Raw genomic sequence first — 22,385 nt, 5'->3', positions numbered from 1 at the left:
AATTACTAATATGTTGAATATTTGAATGTTGAAATATTGTATGGAAAATATGCTTCAAATGGTTACATTCATCTCTGTATGTTTCTTAAAAACAGTTAATGGCTACTTCTCTCAAAGTGCCCAGTCAAGCAAAGAAACCACCTCACCCCCTTATTGTAAAATGAATTGATATATTTTTCTTGTGTAAATTGCTACATTAGGTTAGATTAGGTGAAATTTGATACAGGGTTATAAATTAGGAAAAAACACCCTATTATTTTCAATTTATTTCATTAATATAGTGGGGGAAGGAAATTACTAATGAGGAAACAACTAATGAGATAATTACAATGATAATTATTTGTTTTACGTTTTAAGAAAAAAAAGTTTGAAAATTAAAAATGATTAGAATGTTAAAACAAATTATATGAAATTGTGTGTTTGCTTTACTTTCATGTGGTATCTTCTTTCAAACACAAAATATCAATTCAAAATTTAACTTCAAACAATATTGAAACGATTCAAAGGATTAAGGCATTTACTATTTGATTTTGGGTATTTAAATCATTCTTAGTTTATTTTTTTCAATCATTCAACACTTTTATGAGTGCTTAAAGCTATTTAAATTTAACATTTATCTGCAACAAAAAAGATCTAAAGATTTATCTGTGATGTTTTAAAAGAAAGAAAGGCTAATTCAAAATTAAATATTTATCATAATATGTTTTAAAATGTTTCTAGGATATTAAGAAGACCAAATTTCCTTGTTATCATATTGTTAGATGCGATGTTAAACTAAAACTAAGTAAAAATGTCATAAAACAACTCCTTCACATATGCATAATATCCTCAACATATCAACTGATGTGATACAAAATAATCAAAAAGTGTTTTAGGACAATTGCGGAGTTTAAGTGTGGGAGGGGGGATTTAAGGATATTTCTAAAATTCTACAAATACCAATAAATAATCAACTACATCTTTAACAGGCCAAAAATATTATGTCCTGTGTTTCAACAAATCGGGTTCATTGTAGACATTTTCCCCCAAATAACAAGTTCCAACCCCTTTCTTCTAAAATTTTGTAGGACCATAACTTCTTCGGATTAATTTGTTTCCCTGCCAAGTGCACTTCTTAACGTGAAAAATAATAAATTTTATCAAAAATTAATTTTCTTAAAACCAACATTTTATCATAAAAGAAAACAGTAATTGATATTTTATACTATTATTCTTAAAACAGGGATTGCCAATGGCAGTCGCCATGCATGGCAGATTAGTTGGAGCTACCGTTTATTGAAAAATTGGTCTGTGGCTGCTTATTCATAAAATATGTTAAAAAATAGATGCCATTTGTATTCACACCTGCGTGAAACTGAGAGTGAGACTGTTTCTCCAGAGCCTTAATTCTCAGGCACATTAAATGAACACCCCTTAAACTGAATTGAACTGTGTTGGACCCCGCAGAAAAAGTGATTGCGCAATATTTTGACATTATTATTTATTCCGATTCCGTTTCTTCACCCATGGCCTCTATGTATGATAGTATATGTGTGTACATACATATATACTCTACATAAGACAAGATTTTTTGCGTTTCAATAAATTCTTGTTTTCCTCGGAAGAGAAGAAGTTACGTTTCTATCCTACGATAGAGGTTATTAATTTATAATAAGATAATTTCATGGCCTAAAAATCGTTGACATTTAAGTTTGTAACAACATGAAAAATAATTATTTATCGCATTCCGCGGATAGTGAACAAAATTGCAAGATTAATTGTAAGTTTGTTAGCCCCATGCCAAACAAAATGGGTATTCATTTTATAATTCTATTCATTATCCAAAGAAAATAACCAATAAAACGATACATGATTTTTCAGTATGGCTCAGTACTGGTGCTAATCCAGCGAATATCGATCGGTTTTGATTCTTCGAAGCAAAACTGTAAAAGTCCCACAATGCTTAAGTTCTCCACAAAAGGCATTGACCGATAGTATCAGTGTTTTATGTAACATCAACAGATTTGTTCTTTAAAGTAAAATAAGGCGGTTGAACCCCTTCCTCCTTTAAGTTTTTAAATAAGGTTAAACATAGGAGGGAAAGTTTTACGCTTGTGATTTTTAACTTTAACAGAGATGGTTAGGTTATGTTTGATAATGTGTAACACAGCTATAGGGCCATAACAGAGGTTATGTATAGTGAACAAAATATTCTCCTTTAAAAATTTTCAAAATAAGGGGCGGTGGTGGCAGTGCTCAACGGGCACTTTGAGTAAAAGTAATCAACATTATAATTTTCTCTTAGAATACCATTTATAACATAAAGTGATCTGGATGAAGCTTATGACCTATTTTTTGCCATAAATCTAATACGGAAATGAATTTTTTGCGTCATAAGTGACATTTAGTGACAATAATGCAACAGTTCAAAGTCCAATGTAAATAATGTATATAACTTATATTTTATAGTTTCACTTTTTATTAGGGATCAATACAGGGTGGAGATTTAATTCATTTTGTCTTCTATGCTTTTAAAGCTACTTTTGTTAAATATAATTAAACATTCTGTACGCCATTACCTAATGTTATATAAAAATTCGACGACCCTGATACCAGGTAGAATGATATACGTCCGTCCGTCCATTATGGACTAGCTTAACCATATGTTTTCCAGAGAATATCATTTAAAAATGCCTACCACCCTTCAAAAACACAACAATTATGTTGCAAAAGGTCTTCAAACATTGAATTTTTGCACAAAAAATGAATCTTAGGTGGTTTTAGGCTATTTTTTAAAGAAATGTGAATTGCGTCCCTTCAAGCTAGTATGTTTAAAAAATATTGTGACTTATCATATTAAATGCAGGGCTAAAGAAAGCTAGCCATGGAAATTTTATAGGATTTAGCCCAATATATATTTGACACACTGTTAAAAAAATCTATTTATATGAATAAATTAAAACAAATGTTCATGGAAAATAATTGTCACGTGTTTCAAAAATTCCTTAGAACTGACACTCAATAAAGAATGAACTCTTTTAAAAATAGTTTTGTTAGGTATAATAAGAAGTGAGTTGGTATATCAAATCAACCAACTGTAAGACATATTTCACTAATGCAAATCTAAACACCCTATTTTTGGGGGGTTGTCAAATCTTTTTTTAATTCCCTTCGTGCACCCCGTGGCAAGACCTGTGCAGTGCATACCATAGCCTACAATTAATCATACTATTAAAAAACGACAGTTCTTACATTTTATTTAGTATGGTGGTATTTGGTTCCAGGACAAACGCAGGAGTCCCAAACGTCGGAGTGGACAAACGCGGGAGTGTTAAGATATTAATTTAATAAAGTATTTCTTCAGATTAGGTTAGGTTAAGAAATGAATATCCAAAAAAGCCCCCCGTAGGGGTTAGACATTTAAAAACCTACAAGATGGTTTAAAATAGGTTAGGTTAGGTTAAGTGTCCACTCCTGCGTTTGTCCACTCCGACGTTTGGGTCTTCTGCGTTTGTCCTAGGACCTGGTATTTGTGGGATCATTTATGACACCACATATAAACAGATTTGTGGATTTCGCCTCTATAAACATTATTATTCTTAAGTTTGTCAAAATATGTATAATTACAAAATGCATAAGTGTGGATCTGAACTTTAAGGGATGAGACAATGGACGATAAATTGATAAATTAATTATCAATAATAAGAAATTAACTTTTCGATAGGTTTCAATTATTGGTTTAAAAGATTTGACACTGTTTGTACGACCAGATCATGATTTAAAACATGATCTATAAGCTTTAGTGATTTGTGTCTACAGTCCCTTTCCTCCGTGACAAATAATATACCTTATGTATGACAACTCTGCATGTGCATTTATTAAAATGTGAGGCCTTTCTACATTTAGGATGTGTATGTTGCTTTGTAACATCTCTCATTGTACTCTAAAATTTTAAATAGTGTCTGACTGATTATGACGTAACAAAAAAAATTAGCCAATGAGAGGCCACTATAAATTTTACCATTAGTCAATAACGGCCTCTCATTGGCTAATTTTTTTTTGTTACGTCATAATCAGTCAGACACTATTACTGTGTTCCGTTTCAATATTTTTTCAGTAATTTTGACGCCGAACATTGACATCATAAAACTATTTTGTGGAATTGCATGGCGATACTAAGTATTGTTAGGGACAAGCATTTTTAGAATAACGTTACAAACGTCTAGGGATTCAAGTGTGTTTTTTTCTACAAGAATACAGGTCCTTCAAACAAAAATAATCTGTAAAATGTCATTGTTGTTGTTGTCCTTGTGTCATAAAAATTATTTCTTTTTTATTTTCATGCACATATAACTTACTTGCAAATATAAAATATCTGTTTTTATTTTAAAACATTAAAATAAATTCTTTCTAGTAGCCTCTAGATATAAGAAAAGAGGTGGGGGAGGGGTATAACTCCATCAAACTATACGCAGTGCAACGTTTATCATTATCAGGACGTATTGACGGAAAAAATCGCGCTTTGTATCATTTGTTTTCGAACTAAATTAATGTCTTATTTCATTCTATGTTTTAAATACAAAATAATATTAAAGCAAATAAAAGAATGTATCTAAAACACACAAAATGTCTAAAAAATCCATTAAGAAAATTTCCCATAACCAAAATCTAATTAAATTTTATCCATTCGTCAACTCTTTTAGATCTTCATTCTATTAAATACAGGGTGGTTATAGGGAAAGTATTTAAATATAAATGTTTAAAATGTTTAATTGATAAATCTTAAATATTTCAAGTAATTTTGTAATCTTATAAATTTGTTACATTTTCTAGACCATCCTCCAATCCCTTGGAGGCATTCTATACCATAATTAGCCTTACCCAAGTTTTCTGTTTCTTTTTTTATACTTTTTTGTTAATCCATCGATTGGCGATGTTGAGATATTCTTACATTTTTTTTGAAAGTCAGTTTTTTAGTTCACAGCCTTCCTATAAAAATAATTTTATTTGTGCTTTCAAATTTTAGAAGAAATTATTTATAGACTTTCAAATATTAGTTTTATGAAAGAAAATTGAAAAGATTAAAATTATATCTAAAAATGCATCATCTGATCTAGTATAACTTATTCTTATTTATTTATCCCCGATGTTATACAATAAAAATTTAAAGTAAAAGCAGTTAAAGATAGCTTGCTTAAAATCAAAAGAAAAATCTAAAAAGAATTTTCTTTAAATAAGAAGTCCAAGTTGAAACTAAAATATTCAGTAAAATTTTAAAGTTTTGGTTGTGGTGGTTACACTCTAAAAAATTGTTCCAGATTTATAAATTGGTTTATAGGTAACTTATTCATCTTTTAAGAAATTAAGGCTAATAAATCGAGTTACGATTCTAAAAAGGTAGGAAAATGTTCATTGGAGGAGACCCTAAATGTGTTTTTTTTCCAAAAAAAATTGTGGATTTCTTTTATAAATTTAAACTAAAGCTTAAAATTTTGATAATTACTTTAATTGATGAGATTTCGTTTTCAGGGAAGCTTCAAATAGGTACCTCCGCTTTAAATTTTATCAGTTTTAAATTGAAAATTCTTAATCCATTTTTGACCAACTAATAGTAACAACAAAATTATGACAAGAAAATCAAACAGTTTTTTATAAGGTTCGGAAATATTTCGGTTTTTAAAATAAATTAATCTACAGCATTTTATGGATTTCGGAATTTCATGATATAAGCAAAGCATTAGAAAAAAAGCATTAATAGTTACTTTCATATGGGTATTTTTAAAAGCGAAGCTTTTCTATAATTAGGGTCGGTCCGTCCGTACGTCCGTCCGTCCGTAACGGATAGCTTTTTTCGTTAATTTAGGCATGTTAGAATTGTCCTATAGATTTCAAATTTTGCATGGTGATTCCTTTAGTAGTTAGGTACAATTTAGAAAGCATAGCAACTCTATAATCATTACCGAAATGTCCGTACGTCCATTTTAAACATGTTGATTTTTTTACTTTTTTAACATCAAATTTTTATTTGATCTAATCATCAGATTGATCTGATTTTTGGTATATTGATTCCTGGGACAACAAAGTATAATGTTATAAGCAAAGCAACTCTATAATCAAGTCCTAAAAATGTGAGTATGTCCATAAACATTATCCTGTATAAAGGAGTTTTTCAACAAATTTACTTAAAATTTTGCATCGACTCTTACACATTCATATTCTGATTATTCAGTTCAGACACTATAAAAGTGTTAATGTCCGTTTGTCCTACCGTTTCAGTGCTTCGCTTTATGGATGTTGTCATCCTTGTTTTGTCAAAAAGATGATAAGATGTACAAACAAGAAATTTTCTTAACTCACTGTGTGGCATCTAATATAATGGGCCAAAAATAGGTTATTAAATTTCTCACAAGGAAGCTTAATTAAGAAATGTGTCATTTTGTTTGCAACTGGAAATTAGTTTAAATGTAAAAAAGATCATCAATAATTTACTTTCATAAAGAAATATTTCAAATGACAAACATTAAACTAAATTCTATGCATGGTAACTATCCCTGTTGCCACAGTATTTCTATTGGATTAAAATTGAGTACTCCAAGTTTCAACAACTTTTGCTCGGGTTTGCAAGTCCTTGAGGATTTAGCTAATCAAGTATTGAAGAGTTCTGGTGGTGGTGTCTTCAAATTCCTTAGGGGATACCATGAGAGCTAGATCATGTTGCAATAAATCAAATTTTAACAAGGAATACATACATTAAAGAAGGTATATACAATATCATTTTTGATAGAATTTTTTTTTTAATCCACTTTTTTATGCAATTTTTGACAAAAATCGTATTGTTGTACATACTCCTTCTCTGAAGGGCTTTAAGGAAATTATCAACAAATTTATTATCTGATTTCTATTGTTCAGCACCTCACTAAATTTTATCATTTAAAAAGATATTATATTTTGAATTTAATTTTTTAAGCTTTTTGAATTTGGATGAATATATAGTGAATTGTTGACATATTCCTGTATTCCTAAATAGTTGCCTCCATATTTTAGGTAAGAAGAAAACTGCATATTTTACCTAATAACTTTTCCATGTAATTACTATCATGTCATAACTATATTCCCAAAAGATTTTACTTCATATTACACAAATAATATATATAAGTATATATAATAGTGATAGAAAATATACAAATATGTATAATAAGAAAAGTACACAGTTTGCCTTACAAATGAGTAAAATCACCAAAATACATTGACACAAATCAATGTTTCAAGTTTGTTATTTCCATCATTAAACAATATAAATAAAATTAATATGTCTTACGACATATTGACTTATGTAATGACCATAGGACCAAGCAGATAAAAGATGTAAAGGGATCTTACTAGAGAAAAACATAACATACACTTTCATAGAATAGAAAAAAGACCATAAAAAATGTAAAAGATTTTATACTGTGTAAGTACGCATTTACAGACATTTTGTAAGATGAATAAGAAATACCTGTAGAGTAGTTTTGCGTCCAAAATAAAAGAAAAAGTTGTCATAATGTGCTAAAATCAGAGTAAGCATTGAATATAATATGCAAAGTTTTGATTAATCTGCTAAAACTGCTTCCAAAGTCCCATTGTTTATCTTTCATTAAAAATTATAAAACTCTTGGGAAGCCAGACCCAAATATTTATAAACTTTGAAACTAAAAAAAATCTAGCAACCACTCCTAGTGCATTAAATTTATTTTGTGTGTTTGCAATTAGATAAAAATACATCAAATCCAGAGGAAAAAAAAACTTGGATATTTATAATTAAAATAATATAATGATAGAAAAGGATACTTTCAATAAAAAATGAATGGTAGACAACTTATTACAACCCGCTCCCCCTATTTACAAAAAATGAAAATAAGGAAAAGGGATTTTTCTTTTGCCTAACCCATACGGGTGGCATAAACAACACGGGGCCTACACCTGTGGTGCCCAAACCCTGCGGAGCAACCCAGTACCCAAACTTAACCTAACGTAATAAACAAACAAACAAAATACTAATTTCCCTCCCTCCATTATATTCAATTAATTTCAAAATAATAATGAATTGGCGGGTGTTATCAGTTTTCAAGAGCGGTAACAGCGCCTTTAAAAGATTCGAAACGTCCGAATGGCTAGATTATAAATATACACATCATTAGAACAATTTCCATGTATGAACATAAGGCCAGATTACTTTTTGATAGATGTTGTAGGTTATACTTGGTTGTATGTGTATAAATCAAAATATTATATTTATAAAAATAAACTATAATTAGTAGCTATGCTCTATATTGTATTTCTCTTTATTTTGTAACACTTTACTGTAAAGCATAGAATTTATGAAGAATAAAGTATATATGGATGCTAGGGCAATATCAATTTAGATAACAAGCTTAGCCTTTTATACACACACATACACATACACTTCACTTCTCTTTTATAGCTTGCCTCTCAGGCCTTTAAGTTTTATACTCATGGTTATGTTTAGTTTTTGTGATGTAGTGTTTATTATATTTATTTGTTCAGTATATTTTCTTTCCATAAATCATCTTTGTTTTTCTTGATTATCTACTTTCTTATTACACAAATTATATTATATGATCAAGGTGAGTGTAAATAGTTATTTCTTTCATTGCATTATAAACAGCTTTCCGCGGATATAGAATGTACAATTATAAGATTAAAACCAGATTTTTTAGCCCTAAGGTGCCGAAGGCTCGGGCTAAAAAAAACTGTTTTAAGTCTTATGATTGTACATTTCTATATTCGTAGAAAGCTGGATATAATACGATGATAGACATAGTTTTTTCGTATAGATGAGAACCGGTTCCTATCCACCGGATTCGAATGAATACGAGAAAGTATTTTAAGAAACTGCATCCGCAGCCACAAAAATACCAGTTTGAACAGTCAAAAACATAATAAGCCAATCAGATGTCAAAGCTATAAAAGTCAGCTGATGTTGCGATTCAGAATAAAAATTTCAACCAAAACCGGGCCAACAAAACTGGTATTGGTTTTACGATTTTCAAAAATAATTCGCGAAAATTTTGTCTATAATACATGATATTTAAGTATGGATTAGAACCGGTTTCAATCCAGAGGATATTAATCTATTTTAAAACTATAGAACTACATCTCTTGCATACGCTTTTGTAACGATGACTACATAGAAACTTTCTTTCAGATAACAAATAACATTATGGAATATAACGAGAAACATCATATCAATCAATTTATTCTTGTCTGATTTTTATTCTTTAGTTTTAGTAGATAATACAAAATATTTAATGGTTATACTTACTTTTAGAATCTTATAATAAGTTTTTCAAAATTGTAATTAATGTTCCAGATAAAAAACTTGTACATTGGTTGATATTATATTGATTTATTTTTCAGTAAATAAAGTTAATGAAATTATAGAATTTAGAGATTATAGCTACACTACAAGCTGACATCATGTTTATTAGTACCGGTGTGTTTTATCACGTATATCTGAATATCTCAGTTTAGTTTTAAAGGCCAGGAACTACTGTAAACAGATAAAATGAGAAATAATTTCACATAAAAAAAAACTCCAGGTTTCAAGCCAAAATGAGTTTTACGGACAAAAAGATTTATCTTGTAGAGTAGGATTGAGGGTTTTTTTTCATTTTGTTATTTTGGACAAAAAATCTATAAATAAACCTAAAGAGCAATACTCTACAAATAAAGAATTCAAGAAAGGATTCTTTTATCTTCACTTTAAGCAGATAGAAAAGGAAAATATATAAATATTTTGTACAGAATTTTGATGTTATTTAATCTGTATGATGAAAGTCATGTCAATCCCTAGAATTTTCTTATTTCCATACAATTTAGTCAATGTATTTTAAGTTTAAACAGCACTTACATGACTTCCCCCCCCCCCCCACCCTTTCTTTAATACTAGTTTTAATATAAAAGTTAAAATTAGAAACCACAGATAAATTCATTTTACCTTTTTTTTTATATCAACATAAGGTTAAACTCGACATGTGTCGACAAAATACTTTCAGATTTAACAACGAACATTATTTTGCCGTTTTATATAAATGCTAGATTTGTCCTACTATGTCCAGAAGAGGGCAAAAACTATTGATGTAAATATAATGGAAAGGTGTATCGAATATTTCATTCATATGAAAAAGAATGAGTTTTTAAAGAAACAATAAAAAATATATATATTGTACAGAACATTTTAATCAGGAAAATGTTTAAAAATTAATTTCCTTGTGTGTTTCTGATGGCCATTTAGATTATGTTAGGGTAAGTAAGGGAAGAGTCACGAAGGGATAGTGTCCCTTAGGGATTATCCCCTCAACAAAGGAATAGAACACAAACTGAAATTATAAATAAGGGGGTTGTTCGGTTGTAAAACATCAACTAACAGATGAATAGGAAAAAGGGAATCCAAATTGAAATGAGGAATTATTATTCAATTTACCCTGAACATCTATGCAAAAATGGAAAGAATAAAATCAAAGATGGGGTGACAGTAAAATACATTTTTAACTTGATGTGGGTTAACTACACGTCTGAATATCATTGGTTCTTTTTATGTAAAGTGAAGTATATGGGACAGACAATTTTCTTTACTTTCCGTTTCAAATTCCTTCAATAAGAAATAAACAAATATAAGTTGCTTCTAATTTTTATAATTGTCTTTCTGTCTGTTTTATTTTCCAAGTATTTAGAAAATAAGAAGATTGTGCTTAGTTATATCTTAAAGACAGCTGCAAATTTTACATTTTGAACTTGATGTTACAAGTTGAAAACCCTACAAAATATTATAGGTCTTTCATATCACATACCCTAAGAATTCAAAATGCTTAAATTCTAGATACATACTTGATGGATACAATCCCATTTACTCTTGTCCAAATATGATATATTTTGCTAGGTATTTGTTTGATTTTGAAAATCCACATACCAATCTTTGTTATGAAAAGATAATATAAGATGGGTGTGTTATTTCATTTATCGCCGAAAACGTATTCTATGGAAAAACCAGCGAAGGATAAGAACAGTAGTCATGTTTAGGTGAAGGTTTAATGGAACCATATTTTCTTTTCAGGCTTTTTTAACTATACAATATTGTCAAAGCCAAAAAAAATAACAAAAAATCTTTCGCACTTAATATTTCCATTTATAACAAGTACATCGTAGATGTTGGACTTAATTTTTTGGATGAAAAGTTAGGGAAATACTAATTTGCCCTGTATTATTTTGCTCAAAAGACAGAGTATCTGAAGAGTGGTAATAATTGAACTGATAAAGACATTGTAATGATGGAAATTATGTTTCCAACAGTCTTATATTTGAAACCCGTATTTCTTTCCAGCAACCGAAGGCAGACTTTTTCATAAATTTTGACTTAGCGAATAGGGGGGGGGGAGAGATCAGACATACGAACGAACATTGGCAAATAGAAAAAACAAAGCTGTTAATATTCAACGATATCCAAACGTCCAAGCTAAAATTCGGTTAAAACCTTTTCCAACATTACCTGAATAGAGTATGTTTTATCAATCATATAAAAATTGTTGTTAAAAAATCAATATGTTTTAAATGGACATAGTGACTATCTGATGATGGTGATGGTAAAGGTTGCTAACCTTTGAAACTGTTCCTAACTGTTACAGGAATCACCATGCCAAATTTGAAATAAACGGGAAAATCTAATAAATATCTAAATAAACAAACCATTAAAAAGGACGTACTCACAGACAGACTTCTTTTAATATAAACACATAATTTTAACAATTATCAAATCTTTAAAAATAAGAAAAATGGCAGAGTAAGGGGAAAGTGATTGCTCTAAAATCTCTTTTTTTTGCTATAGGGTTTCTAAACCATCCTTGTATGTATTCTTTGTTATGTGCGCAGAATAATAAACACACAAAATACTTTTCTCTCTTCCTTGTTAGACCTTTATACTATAGTAGGTTTCAGTATCATAATTAGCACAGCTAGGATCAGATTTTAAATAATACCTTTAGCACCGTAGTTTTCTATTAGTCTGTATGTTACAACATCAATTATTTATTTTACGAAATCGGACTTATTACTCAACTATATATTTATTTTTTAATCTGTAAAGGTTTTTGGTCATAGTTTTAGTTTCTATATTTGGAGCACCTAATAATTTGATCTTCTGAAATTTTCCTTTCTTTTGCTAATATATACCGGCGTTATCCTCATTTTGAAAATTTGTATCCCCTCCCCCCTTCCGGGTCCGTTAATTTTCTTTACAACTTTAAGGTTAGGTTAGGTTATATGGTTAGGGGGCCGAGCGCTGCAGCTAAGCAGGTCAAGGAGCTGAGCGCTGCAGCCATGGTGAGTATTTTGTATATGGGGGGGGGGGGGGGGGTGTAAATCAATATACCTAATAAGTTATAGTGAGTAGTTACTCTAACATGTACTTTATTTATAAAGCACAATGTGATTTTTTAATATTATGCTGGCGCTTCTTGTGGACATAACTGTCTTTGTTTTTCCTTACTTCGCTAAATATGGAGGACATTGTTCTTGCTAAAAATTTGGTTTGTAGTAAGATTAATTGTTGGTTTCAATTATTTTTATATTAAAGTCTCATATTCATTATAATTGATTGCTTTTGTCCTAAATTCTTTTTATTTCAACAGAAAAAGTTAGTTTTTTCTATTTGATAGCAAAGCTACCTTATAAAGTTTATTGTGCGGCAGTAGCTCTGTCCGCCTGTCCGTAACTTGGTATTCTCGGCTGGTATTAAATATTTATATTACAAATATCTTGCAGTCTGTTTATTTCTCTGTATTTTAGATATGTCTCTGAAAACATGTTATGTACTATATGTACAAGTCACTATTAAAGATTAACATCTGATATTTCTTGAAAGAATTTTAATGGCCTATCATCGACTACTCTATAATAGATTTTGTTTGTCAGTCTGTATATTTGTCCTTGTTAATTTAGACAAGTGTTTTATAACTACTGGCTTTGCTAAATTGTATGTTGTCTTCCTTTTTCTATTTAAAGTTAAATTATAAATAGTTTACTTACTAATATAAAAATGATTTATTAATGAAAAAAAACACGAAAATTCCGTCTATGAGAGCAGCAGAAATAAGTTAATCTAATTTATAGAAAAGAAAAAAGAAAGTAATACTGAATTATTATTGAATTTTTTAAATTGTTTCAAAGTACAGGGATAATAAACTTTAATCATTTAAACTTTGCCTTAAGCTTTTTGTATATATTGAATTGTACATATATAACAATTTTAATCAATACAAAACTTTTCTCTCCTTCCCCCAAAAAGCAAACTTTGGTTGCATTTTTGGGCGATATTGCTTTTATATAAATTTGAGTCGAAGCATTGTGTTCTAAAACAGCAAAAGTTGAAAGTTTGTTGTTAAAAAATGCACATAAAACTGGTCTTTTGGTTATATAAGATTGGTTAACTTGCCTGCAAGTTTGTTGTTCTTAAACTTTCAAGCAGTTTCTATAGGTTTAAATACAAGTTAAAATCATTAGAAATTTAGAAGATTACACACAATATTTGTTAAAATAAAAATAAATATTGTAGATTTATTAGAGTAAGAAGATTATTATCATCAGTGCCTAGAAAGTTTTACTAAGAAATATTAAATGTTTGTCGTGGAGGGGGGTGGGGGGTAACCTTGTTCCTAGATGTATTCTAAGAGAAAGGGAAGGAGGGATTGTTGTTAATTTTCGCATGTATAAGTCATATGTGTGTGCTGCATAAATTGCTTAACATGAATTGCAAGATTTTTTAAATCTCTTAAAATTAATAATTTTTATCTCTGCATAAAAATGGGAGTTTCTTCAAATACTGATATCACATTCAGAGAAGGTGTAAAACATTATATCATATGAGAACCTTAATATTTTGATTTATTTATACAGACATGAATATGGAGAAAGGAAAAATAATGAAAAATGCTAACGTTTTCATAAATACATTGGTATATTATTTTAATTCGAAATCCCTTGACTGTTTCAGTGAGTTATATAGGGGATTTATTTGAGTGGACCCAATAGGCGGTGTATCCATCCATTATCCCATGTGTTAAATAACCCTTATTATTCGGCTCTGCTGATCAACTGTATTAGTCAAAATATAATGAAAACTTTTCAATATATGTCTTTACATATCAACTAATATATGTATATTTTCTTTTTATGGAAAAAGTTAATAATTAATTTATTTAGCAGAGTTGGGCAGGTGGCGTTTCCTTATGATTTTATAATCTTACTACTAAATCATTTTTACTTAATCTTTAAATAAAGTAAAAAATAGGGGAGGTAATCACTTTTGGGTGGAGGAAGGGTGAGGTATATTCTAACGGAATAGTGTAATACAAGGATGACAACATCCATAAGTAACGAAGCTAAAAAATTATGAATGGATATCTGGAAAAAAACTAACTATAAAGCAAGAAAAGAGATTTTTCTATAAAGGCAGACAAACATCTTATTACCTTTATAAATGGATATAGATTAAGAGATATAAGTTTTCCGGAATTGTAATGTAGGGAATAGATTTGAAATCTGCATCAAATTTTAAGGATTTTTTATAAAATTCGTTTTTTGTATAATTCTTTATCTAAAAGCGGAAATACAAATTAAGTTAATTAATTTTGGCATCTGTGATTGGTGGATTTAAAAAATCTGCGCTCTGATTGGATGTCGTACATCATTTAACCAATTAGAGCGCAGATAGTTTAAAATCCACCTATCCTATTGGTCAAAATTAATTAACTTAAAATGTATTTTCGATTTTAGATAAAGAATTTTACAAAAAACGAATTTTATAAAAAATCCTTAAAATTTGATGCAGATTTCAAATCTACTCCCTACATTAAAATTCCGGAAATGTCCTAATCAAAATTATATGAATAAAGCATCATACTTAAGAATAGTAGACTTTAGAAATATCTTTAAAAAGGCTTTCATTTGAAGTTAAGATTAAATTTCAAGAAAATACAATATAAATCTCATTATTATGTATGAATAAAAGTTTATTTTCCCAACTGAAACAGGTATTAAGATTAGTTGTTGTGAATCATTAATTCTAATTAATATGACACTTTTACAACATTTACAACTAATTATCCTATTCATTTATTTCACACAACAAAACATTAAACTTAGAATAGGCTTTGTCTTGTCTGCAATTTTTATTGTAGAGGAATACTTTCGTTATCCTATTATATAAAGTAGTAAGGTATTTTTTGTCTGAAGCTTAAGATTTTAGTAACCACTTAGATAGATATGTACTTCAACATAAGCATACCAAAAAATAATATTATTACACATATTTACATAATTTTATGCATAGTTCGCTACTTTCATAACCTGGGTTGGTCGTTATTCTTTCTGCCCCATTTACTAACTCTCTTAAATATATTGATATATTCCTTAGATGCTAGGGGCGCAGCTACTAAAGAGAATGTAAAGAGATAACATACTTTGATTTGTTATTCCCGAAAGTATTTTTTCTGTTAAAATAAATGACTATCACTTAGCTTCAAGTATCTGTGCTACAAAATCATAATGTAGAACGATTATCAAAAAAATACGTGTATTTACAGGTAAAACTCAGATCACCAACTTATGAAAAAATTAAGCCTACCTTTTGCTAAATTGTGATCCTTTTCTTTACTTTGTGCCGACAAGGTTGCCAGAGTTATCATAAAAGTAAACAGGGTTCCCGTATTCATTTCTAGTCACAAATTTAATAATTTCACAAAATATTTAATCATTTCTTAACTAGTAATTGTTTACAAGCTAGGAGAGGCTTCTTTTTAACATTGTATCTGCAAAAAGTTTTGATAAAATTTAATTTCAATAATGTTGAACATATAAAATAAACTACGCTGATTTTTTTCTCATTCCTCAAATTTTGTGTTGTAATAATTGATTTATTATACTTTGGATCTTACACAAGATTATCTTGCACTCTGATGGAGTGAAACTTGTAGCTTTCTAAAATAATAAACCCCCAACCACCCCTTTTACCTCATCTCTCCCCTCCTACAGGATGAACAAGCTGACCTACAAAAGGTTGACGACAATTTTTCTCTTGTCATAATATCCACGTATAATCTAAATCCATTCTTGCAATCGACCTTTAATGTTTTAATGAGCCAACCTATACTTATAATCTAAATTTACCATTGTAAGATAATAAAATTCACTAAAATCTCTTATCATTAACAGTCTAACTGTTTATAACTATTTTTGAACGGACAAAATTAATCTCAAACTTTGTACTTTTGTAACATTTGCAATTAAAAGTTTAGCATTAGCAAAAAGTAGAAAATGTATTATAATACTTGTCTGATATTATTATTATTGATTCTAAAACTTTTTACTAAAGAAAATATTTTATTGGCAAGAACAAGTTGATTCAAAGAAGTTTTCAAATTAAAGATATGTTGTTATTTTCAGTCATTTAAAATGTACACTGCTCATATGATAAAGAAAAAACAATCTGATGAAGTTTATTAAATAAATAATTCTGTATAAACAAGTACAAATATTAAAACTTAACAATAAGGGGGATTGATAATAACCAGGTTTTTTTTTTTTTTACCCGTATTTGTAGAACAGAAGTTAAAATAAAACTATCGGGCTTCAAGACCAACGATTTATACACCCCTTCCCCAACTATTTTCTCACGCCTCTTGTAAAATTGTCATGCCGGTATTGTAAGACCAAAGCTCCCACCCAATCCTCTCTGAATGGTGTGTCACGGTTCCCCGGAGTTCTACCAAAAATGGTTATTTGTCCTTTCTCTCCTCCCTTATTACAAAATTATTTTCTTTATTTCTCTTTCTGTCTCCTATTCTCTCTCTCTCTCTCTCTCTCTCTCTCTCTCTCTCTCTCTCTCTCTCTCTCTCTCTCTCTCTCTCTCTCTCTCTCTCTCTCTCTCTCTCTCTCTCTCTCTCTCCTCTCTCTTTCTCTCTCTTCCCCTTATCCCCCCTCTTTAACACATTTTGTGTGTGTGAGTGAGTCTGCTAATTAATATGTCTATGAAAAGGAAAGGGCTTATTATGATTCTGTATGCCAATTGACCACTCTCTCGTCCTGCCTCCCTACAAAACAACACTACTATGGAATGATTATGATGTAGTCCCGTGAATATCATCGTCTATACAAAGGACTGTTATACCTTTTACCTGTAAGGGACTTCTTTACTATGAAGCATTGCCCCCAAAATCACGGAAAATTAAGCTAAAATTTACAAATATTTTTTCAAATTAATTCAGTTTTTGGTTAAAGCTGGACCCTAACTTATATTGAAATAAATAAAAATAAAGGGTGATAGTTTTTCGTTTGATTGTAATTTACTTCAGGTCAGGTTAGCTTATGTTATATTGGGTTATATTAGTTAGGGCACTGTAGGCAGGGAGGAATAAATGGATAGGGTTATCAGTGCCCAACCTGCCACTGGAAAGCACCATTTAATCCACTTTTGGGAAAAATTGTATAAACAAGAACAGATGTGTCCAAATAAAAGTACAACAACAACTGAACAATTTATCATTGAAAACAAAATAATAACTGGAAAAGTATGGTCGATATTCAGTTCATAATTATAAGTTTTATATAAAATAAAACATATTTTTGGATTTGATGTTTATTAAAATAATAATACATTTATTATTATACAAGAAATTCTTTAAATTACAAAATAAATTTTCAGATGAAATATCTTAATTAAGTTTATTGTCAGAAGAAAACAAAAAATCTGAATTTAAAATTGAACCAAATACCTATGTGAAGAAAAGAACGTAATCTAATTATTTTAGGTTGGCCTAGTTTGGGTTATGATACGGCCCCATTTGAAAAAATATGAATTTAAACAAAATTTTAAGTAGAAAATTTTATGCAAAATCGGGAAACTATTAGAATTTACTGAATAAGTTTTTGTTTAAAGAAATGTTAATTTTAATTTTAATATTCTTTTCAAAATCTAATTAAATTAAGTTCAGAAAACATGGATTTAGTTTTACAAATTTCATTAGAACAAAATTGATTACATCCAATGGTAGTGTCGAATGCATAATTTCAAGTTTTAAAAAATAACAAAAAATTATCATCTGATAAAATCATTGTTAAAATGACTTGTTTGATTGGTTAAAAACGATTTCAAATTGAAAGAATAATTCCCAATAACGTTTAAGTAAAAGTTAAATGAAAAAAAAACATATTTTGAATATATACATTTTACATATACATTAACATTGACAGATTAATATTACAATTACATAGACATTTATATGCACGATGATTATGTTTGGAACAATTATCTAATTCTATATATAATGATTCTGTGATCTGTTCAATTGTCCATTTTTTGAGTAAATTGAAAATAAAATTTGAATAAAAAAGGTAAAGATTCTCTGATTTTCCTAAAAATTATAAATTAACTGGAAAAATGTCAATTTATGAAATATGATAGTTCTCAAATTTTGGTATTACACTTGACACACAAAACTTCATGTAAAATAGAACCAATTATTAGCCATAGAAATAAAAACATATATTCTTTAATAGTACGGATAATTTTCTGCGAAGAATAAAATAAATATTCCTGCTTTCTTAGGCTAGGCCTTTAACCTTTAACCATTAGCAGTAAAAATTCTAAATATTTTTATTTTATTATCCTTGGAAAATTGTCTATCAAACAATAAGATAACTAACTCTTTTATATTAAAATTAGTTTTTATAAATCACAAATTGCTTTATGAATTAGTTAAATGAAGGGAAGGAGGATTAAAAATTATTATCGAATATAGAAAACTTGCGATAAAATTGACTTGAAATATTTCTTTTAAACATTCATAAATAATAATAAATAAGTTTACTTTCAAAAAGGCAAAAACAAAAGAAAACATTTTTTTCTTCATAACTTTTTTACATATTTATACCTGTATAGTTATTATTTTCATGATTTTTTATATTTATCTGCGTAGCTTAACTCTGTGTTGAGTAGGCTTCGAGTCCATTTTGTGAATATTCATCAAGTTTCTAAAATTAGAGAGAAAAGTTTTGATACCAGTATGCAGCCCACCAAGTGCACACATGTAGATTTACAGAGTGACCACTAGTTAATACGATAGAAAGATAAACTTATTATATTTTAAATAACAAAAGCAATATTTTAACAAACATTTTCATTCATTCAAATTTTAGCAATATCCATCGCCGCAAAAATTTGCTCACATTTAAAAAAAAGTATCTTTAATAAAATCATTTAACCTTCACTAAATTTTCATTAGTAATATTAAACAACATTAAAAAACTAAAATATTTTATCATTACTACGATAACAAGACCTTGATGTAAGCAGAATTTTCTAATCATCAGGAAAATGAGAAACAATTTTGTATTGCCTGAAATACTCAACAACATCATCTAAATAATAAAAACAAATTATTACTTTTAGTGAAAGTTAGTGAAGGTTATGTGGACAATTTAATAAAAAGTGTTTAGATAAAAAATCAATCTAATTAATTCAACTTTAAAATATTAATAATTTAATTTCTAGCACTATTAAATGGTCGTCACTCTGCACACATTATATTAGATGACTGCAATATAAATAAGTATACATATATACAACATAACATAAATAGACACTGTACAGTAAAATTATGAAATATTTGGAATTTCAAAATTATAAAATTTTATTAACTAGTAATTCATGGAAATAAAATTTCATTGTAAAAAATTTAAATCGGAGATTCCTAATTTCACTTCAATTCAGACTGCAACCTGGAGTAGTTCCTTAAAACTGTCCTCTAGCAGGGGTACTACTATACAGATGTAATATTTACCTGGGTGATGTGTCAGCACTGATATCTGCTACAAGGGGTGTGTCACTAACCTGTCTCCAGTAGGGATACTACTATACTGGTGTAATTATTTACCTGGGTGATGTGTCAGCACTGATATCTGCTACAAGGGGTGTGTCACTAACCAGTCTCTAGTAGGGATACTACTATACTGGTATAATTATTTACATAGGTGATGTGTCAGCACTGATATCTGCTACAAGGGGTGTGTCACTAACCAGTCTCTAGTAGGGATACTACTATACTGGTGTAATTATTTACATAGGTGATGTGTCAGCACTGATATCTGCTACAAGGGGTGTGTCACTAACCTGTCTCTAGTAGGGATACTACTATACAGATGTAATATTTACCTGGGTGATGTGTCAGCACTGATATCTGCTACAAGGGGTGTGTCACTAACCTGTCTCCAGTAGGGATACTACTATACTGGTGTAATTATTTACCTGGGTGATGTGTCAGCACTGATATCTGCTACAAGGGGTGTGTCACTAACCAGTCTCCAGTAGGGATACTACTATACTGGTGTAATTATTTACATAGGTGATGTGTCAGCACTGATATCTGCTACAAGGGGTGTGTCACTAACCTGTCTCTAGTAGGGATACTACTATACAGATGTAATATTTACCTGGGCGATGTGTCAGCACTGATATCTGCTACAAGGGGTGTGTCACTAACCTGTCTCCAGTAGGGATACTACTATACTGGTATAATTATTTACCTGGGTGATGTGTCAGCACTGATATCTGCTACAAGGGGTGTGTCACTAACCAGTCTCTAGTAGGGATACTACTATACTGGTATAATTATTTACATAGGTGATGTGTCAGCACTGATATCTGCTACAAGGGATGTGTCACTAACCAGTCTCTAGTAGGGATACTACTATACTGGTGTAATTATTTACATAGGTGATGTGTCAGCACTGATATCTGCTACAAGGGGTGTGTCACTAACCTGTCTCTAGAAGGGATACTACTATACAGATGTAATATTTACCTGGGTGATGTGTCGGCACTGATATCTGCTACAAGGGGTGTGTCACTAACCTGTCTCCAGTAGGGATACTACTATACTGGTATAATTATTTACATAGGTGATGTGTCAGCACTGATATCTGCTACAAGGGGTGTGTCACTAACCAGTCTCTAGTAGGGATACTACTATACTGGTGTAATTATTTACATAGGTGATGTGTCAGCACTGATATCTGCTACAAGGGGTGTGTCACTAACCTGTCTCTAGTAGGGATACTACTATACAGATGTAATATTTACCTGGGTGATGTGTCAGCACTGATATCTGCTACAAGGGGTGTGTCACTAACCAGTCTCTAGTAGGGATACTACTATACTGGTGTAATTATTTACCTGGGTGATGTGTCAGCACTGATATCTGCTACAAGGGGTGTGTCACTAGACCTGTCTCTAGTAGGGATACTACCATACTGGTATAATTATTTACCTTGGTGATGTGTCAGCACTGATATCTGCTACAAGGGGTGTGTCACTAGACCTGTCTCTAGTAGGAATACTACACTGGTGTAATTATTTACCTGGGTAATATGTCACCACTGCTATCTGCTACAAGGGGTGTGTCACTAACCTGTCTCTAGTAGAGATACTACTATACTGGTGTAATTATTTACCTGGGTGTTGTTTCAGCACTGATATCTGCTACAAGGGGTGTGTCACTAACCTGTCTCTAGTAGGGATACTACTATACTGGTATAATTATTTACCTGGGTGATGTGTCAGCACTGATATCTGCTACAAGGGGTGTGTCACTAGACCTGTCTCTAGTAGGGATACTACACTGGTGTAATTATTTACCTGGGTAATATGTCAGCACTGATATCTGCTACAAGGGGTGTGTCACTAGACCTGTCTCTAGTAGGGATACTACTATACTGGTATAATTATTTACCTGGGTGATGTGTCAGCACTGATATCTGCTACAAGGGGTGTGTCACTAACCTGTCTCTAGTAGGGATACTACTATACTGGTGTAATTATTTACCTGGGTAATATGTCAGCACTGATATCTGCTACAAGAAGTGTGTCACTAGACCTGTCTCTAGTAGGGATACTACTATACTGGTATAATTATTTACCTGGGTGATGTGTCAGCACTGATATCTGCTACAAGGGGTGAGTCACTAACCTGTCTCTAGTAGGGATACTACTATACTGGTGTAATTATTTACCTGGGTGATGTGTCAGCACTGATATCTGCTACAAGGGGTGTGTCACTAGACATGTCTCTAGTAGGGATACTACTATACTGGTGTAATTATTTACCTGGGTGATGTGTCAGCACTGATTTCTGCTACAAGGGGTGTGTCACTAGACCTGTCTCTAGTAGGGATACTACTATACTGATGTAATTATTTACCTAGGTGTTGTTTCAGCACTGATATCTTCTACAAGGGGTGTGTCACTAGCCTGTCTCTAGTAGGGATACTACTATACTGGTGTAATTATTTACCTGGGT

At 30.3% G+C, this 22,385-nt stretch overlaps 2 protein-coding genes across 6 annotated transcripts in view; both read right to left on the bottom strand.

The window, feature by feature from the left end:
• LOC145318097 (very low-density lipoprotein receptor-like) overlaps nt 1-15,838 on the bottom strand; it is a 61,794-nt gene extending 45,956 nt beyond the window's left edge. For 3 of the 4 annotated variants that reach the window (XR_013879237.1, XM_080159444.1, XM_080159446.1), the window contains exon 1: nt 745-811. Coding sequence is in view for 3 of the 4 variants with exons in the window: in XM_080159444.1 (XP_080015570.1) it covers nt 745-753 (9 nt within the window). In the remaining variant the exon portion in view is untranslated. Of the gene's footprint in view, nt 1-744; nt 812-15,658 lie in introns of those variants that run through there. The other variant, XM_080159445.1, reaches the window with a different exon arrangement.
• A 1,919-nt stretch (nt 15,839-17,757) lies between these two features.
• LOC145318096 (neuron-specific calcium-binding protein hippocalcin-like) overlaps nt 17,758-22,385 on the bottom strand; it is a 40,126-nt gene continuing 35,498 nt past the window's right edge. The window contains exons 14-15 of one of the 2 annotated variants that reach the window (XM_080159442.1): nt 19,371-19,449; nt 17,758-19,062 (exon numbers count right to left, since the gene is read on the bottom strand). In XM_080159442.1, the coding sequence (XP_080015568.1) occupies nt 19,446-19,449 (4 nt within the window). In that variant the 3' untranslated portion in view covers nt 17,758-19,062; nt 19,371-19,445. The remainder of the gene's footprint in view (nt 19,063-19,370; nt 19,450-22,385) is intronic. The other variant, XM_080159441.1, reaches the window with a different exon arrangement.

Source organism: Acartia tonsa, chromosome 4 (assembly GCF_053477335.1).
Source record: "Acartia tonsa isolate MP-2025a chromosome 4, ASM5347733v1, whole genome shotgun sequence".
Classification (NCBI taxonomy): Eukaryota; Metazoa; Arthropoda; class Copepoda; order Calanoida; family Acartiidae; genus Acartia; species Acartia tonsa.
The sequence above is the reverse complement of the archived record's forward strand: the minus strand, read 5'-3'. Positions and strand labels throughout refer to the sequence as shown.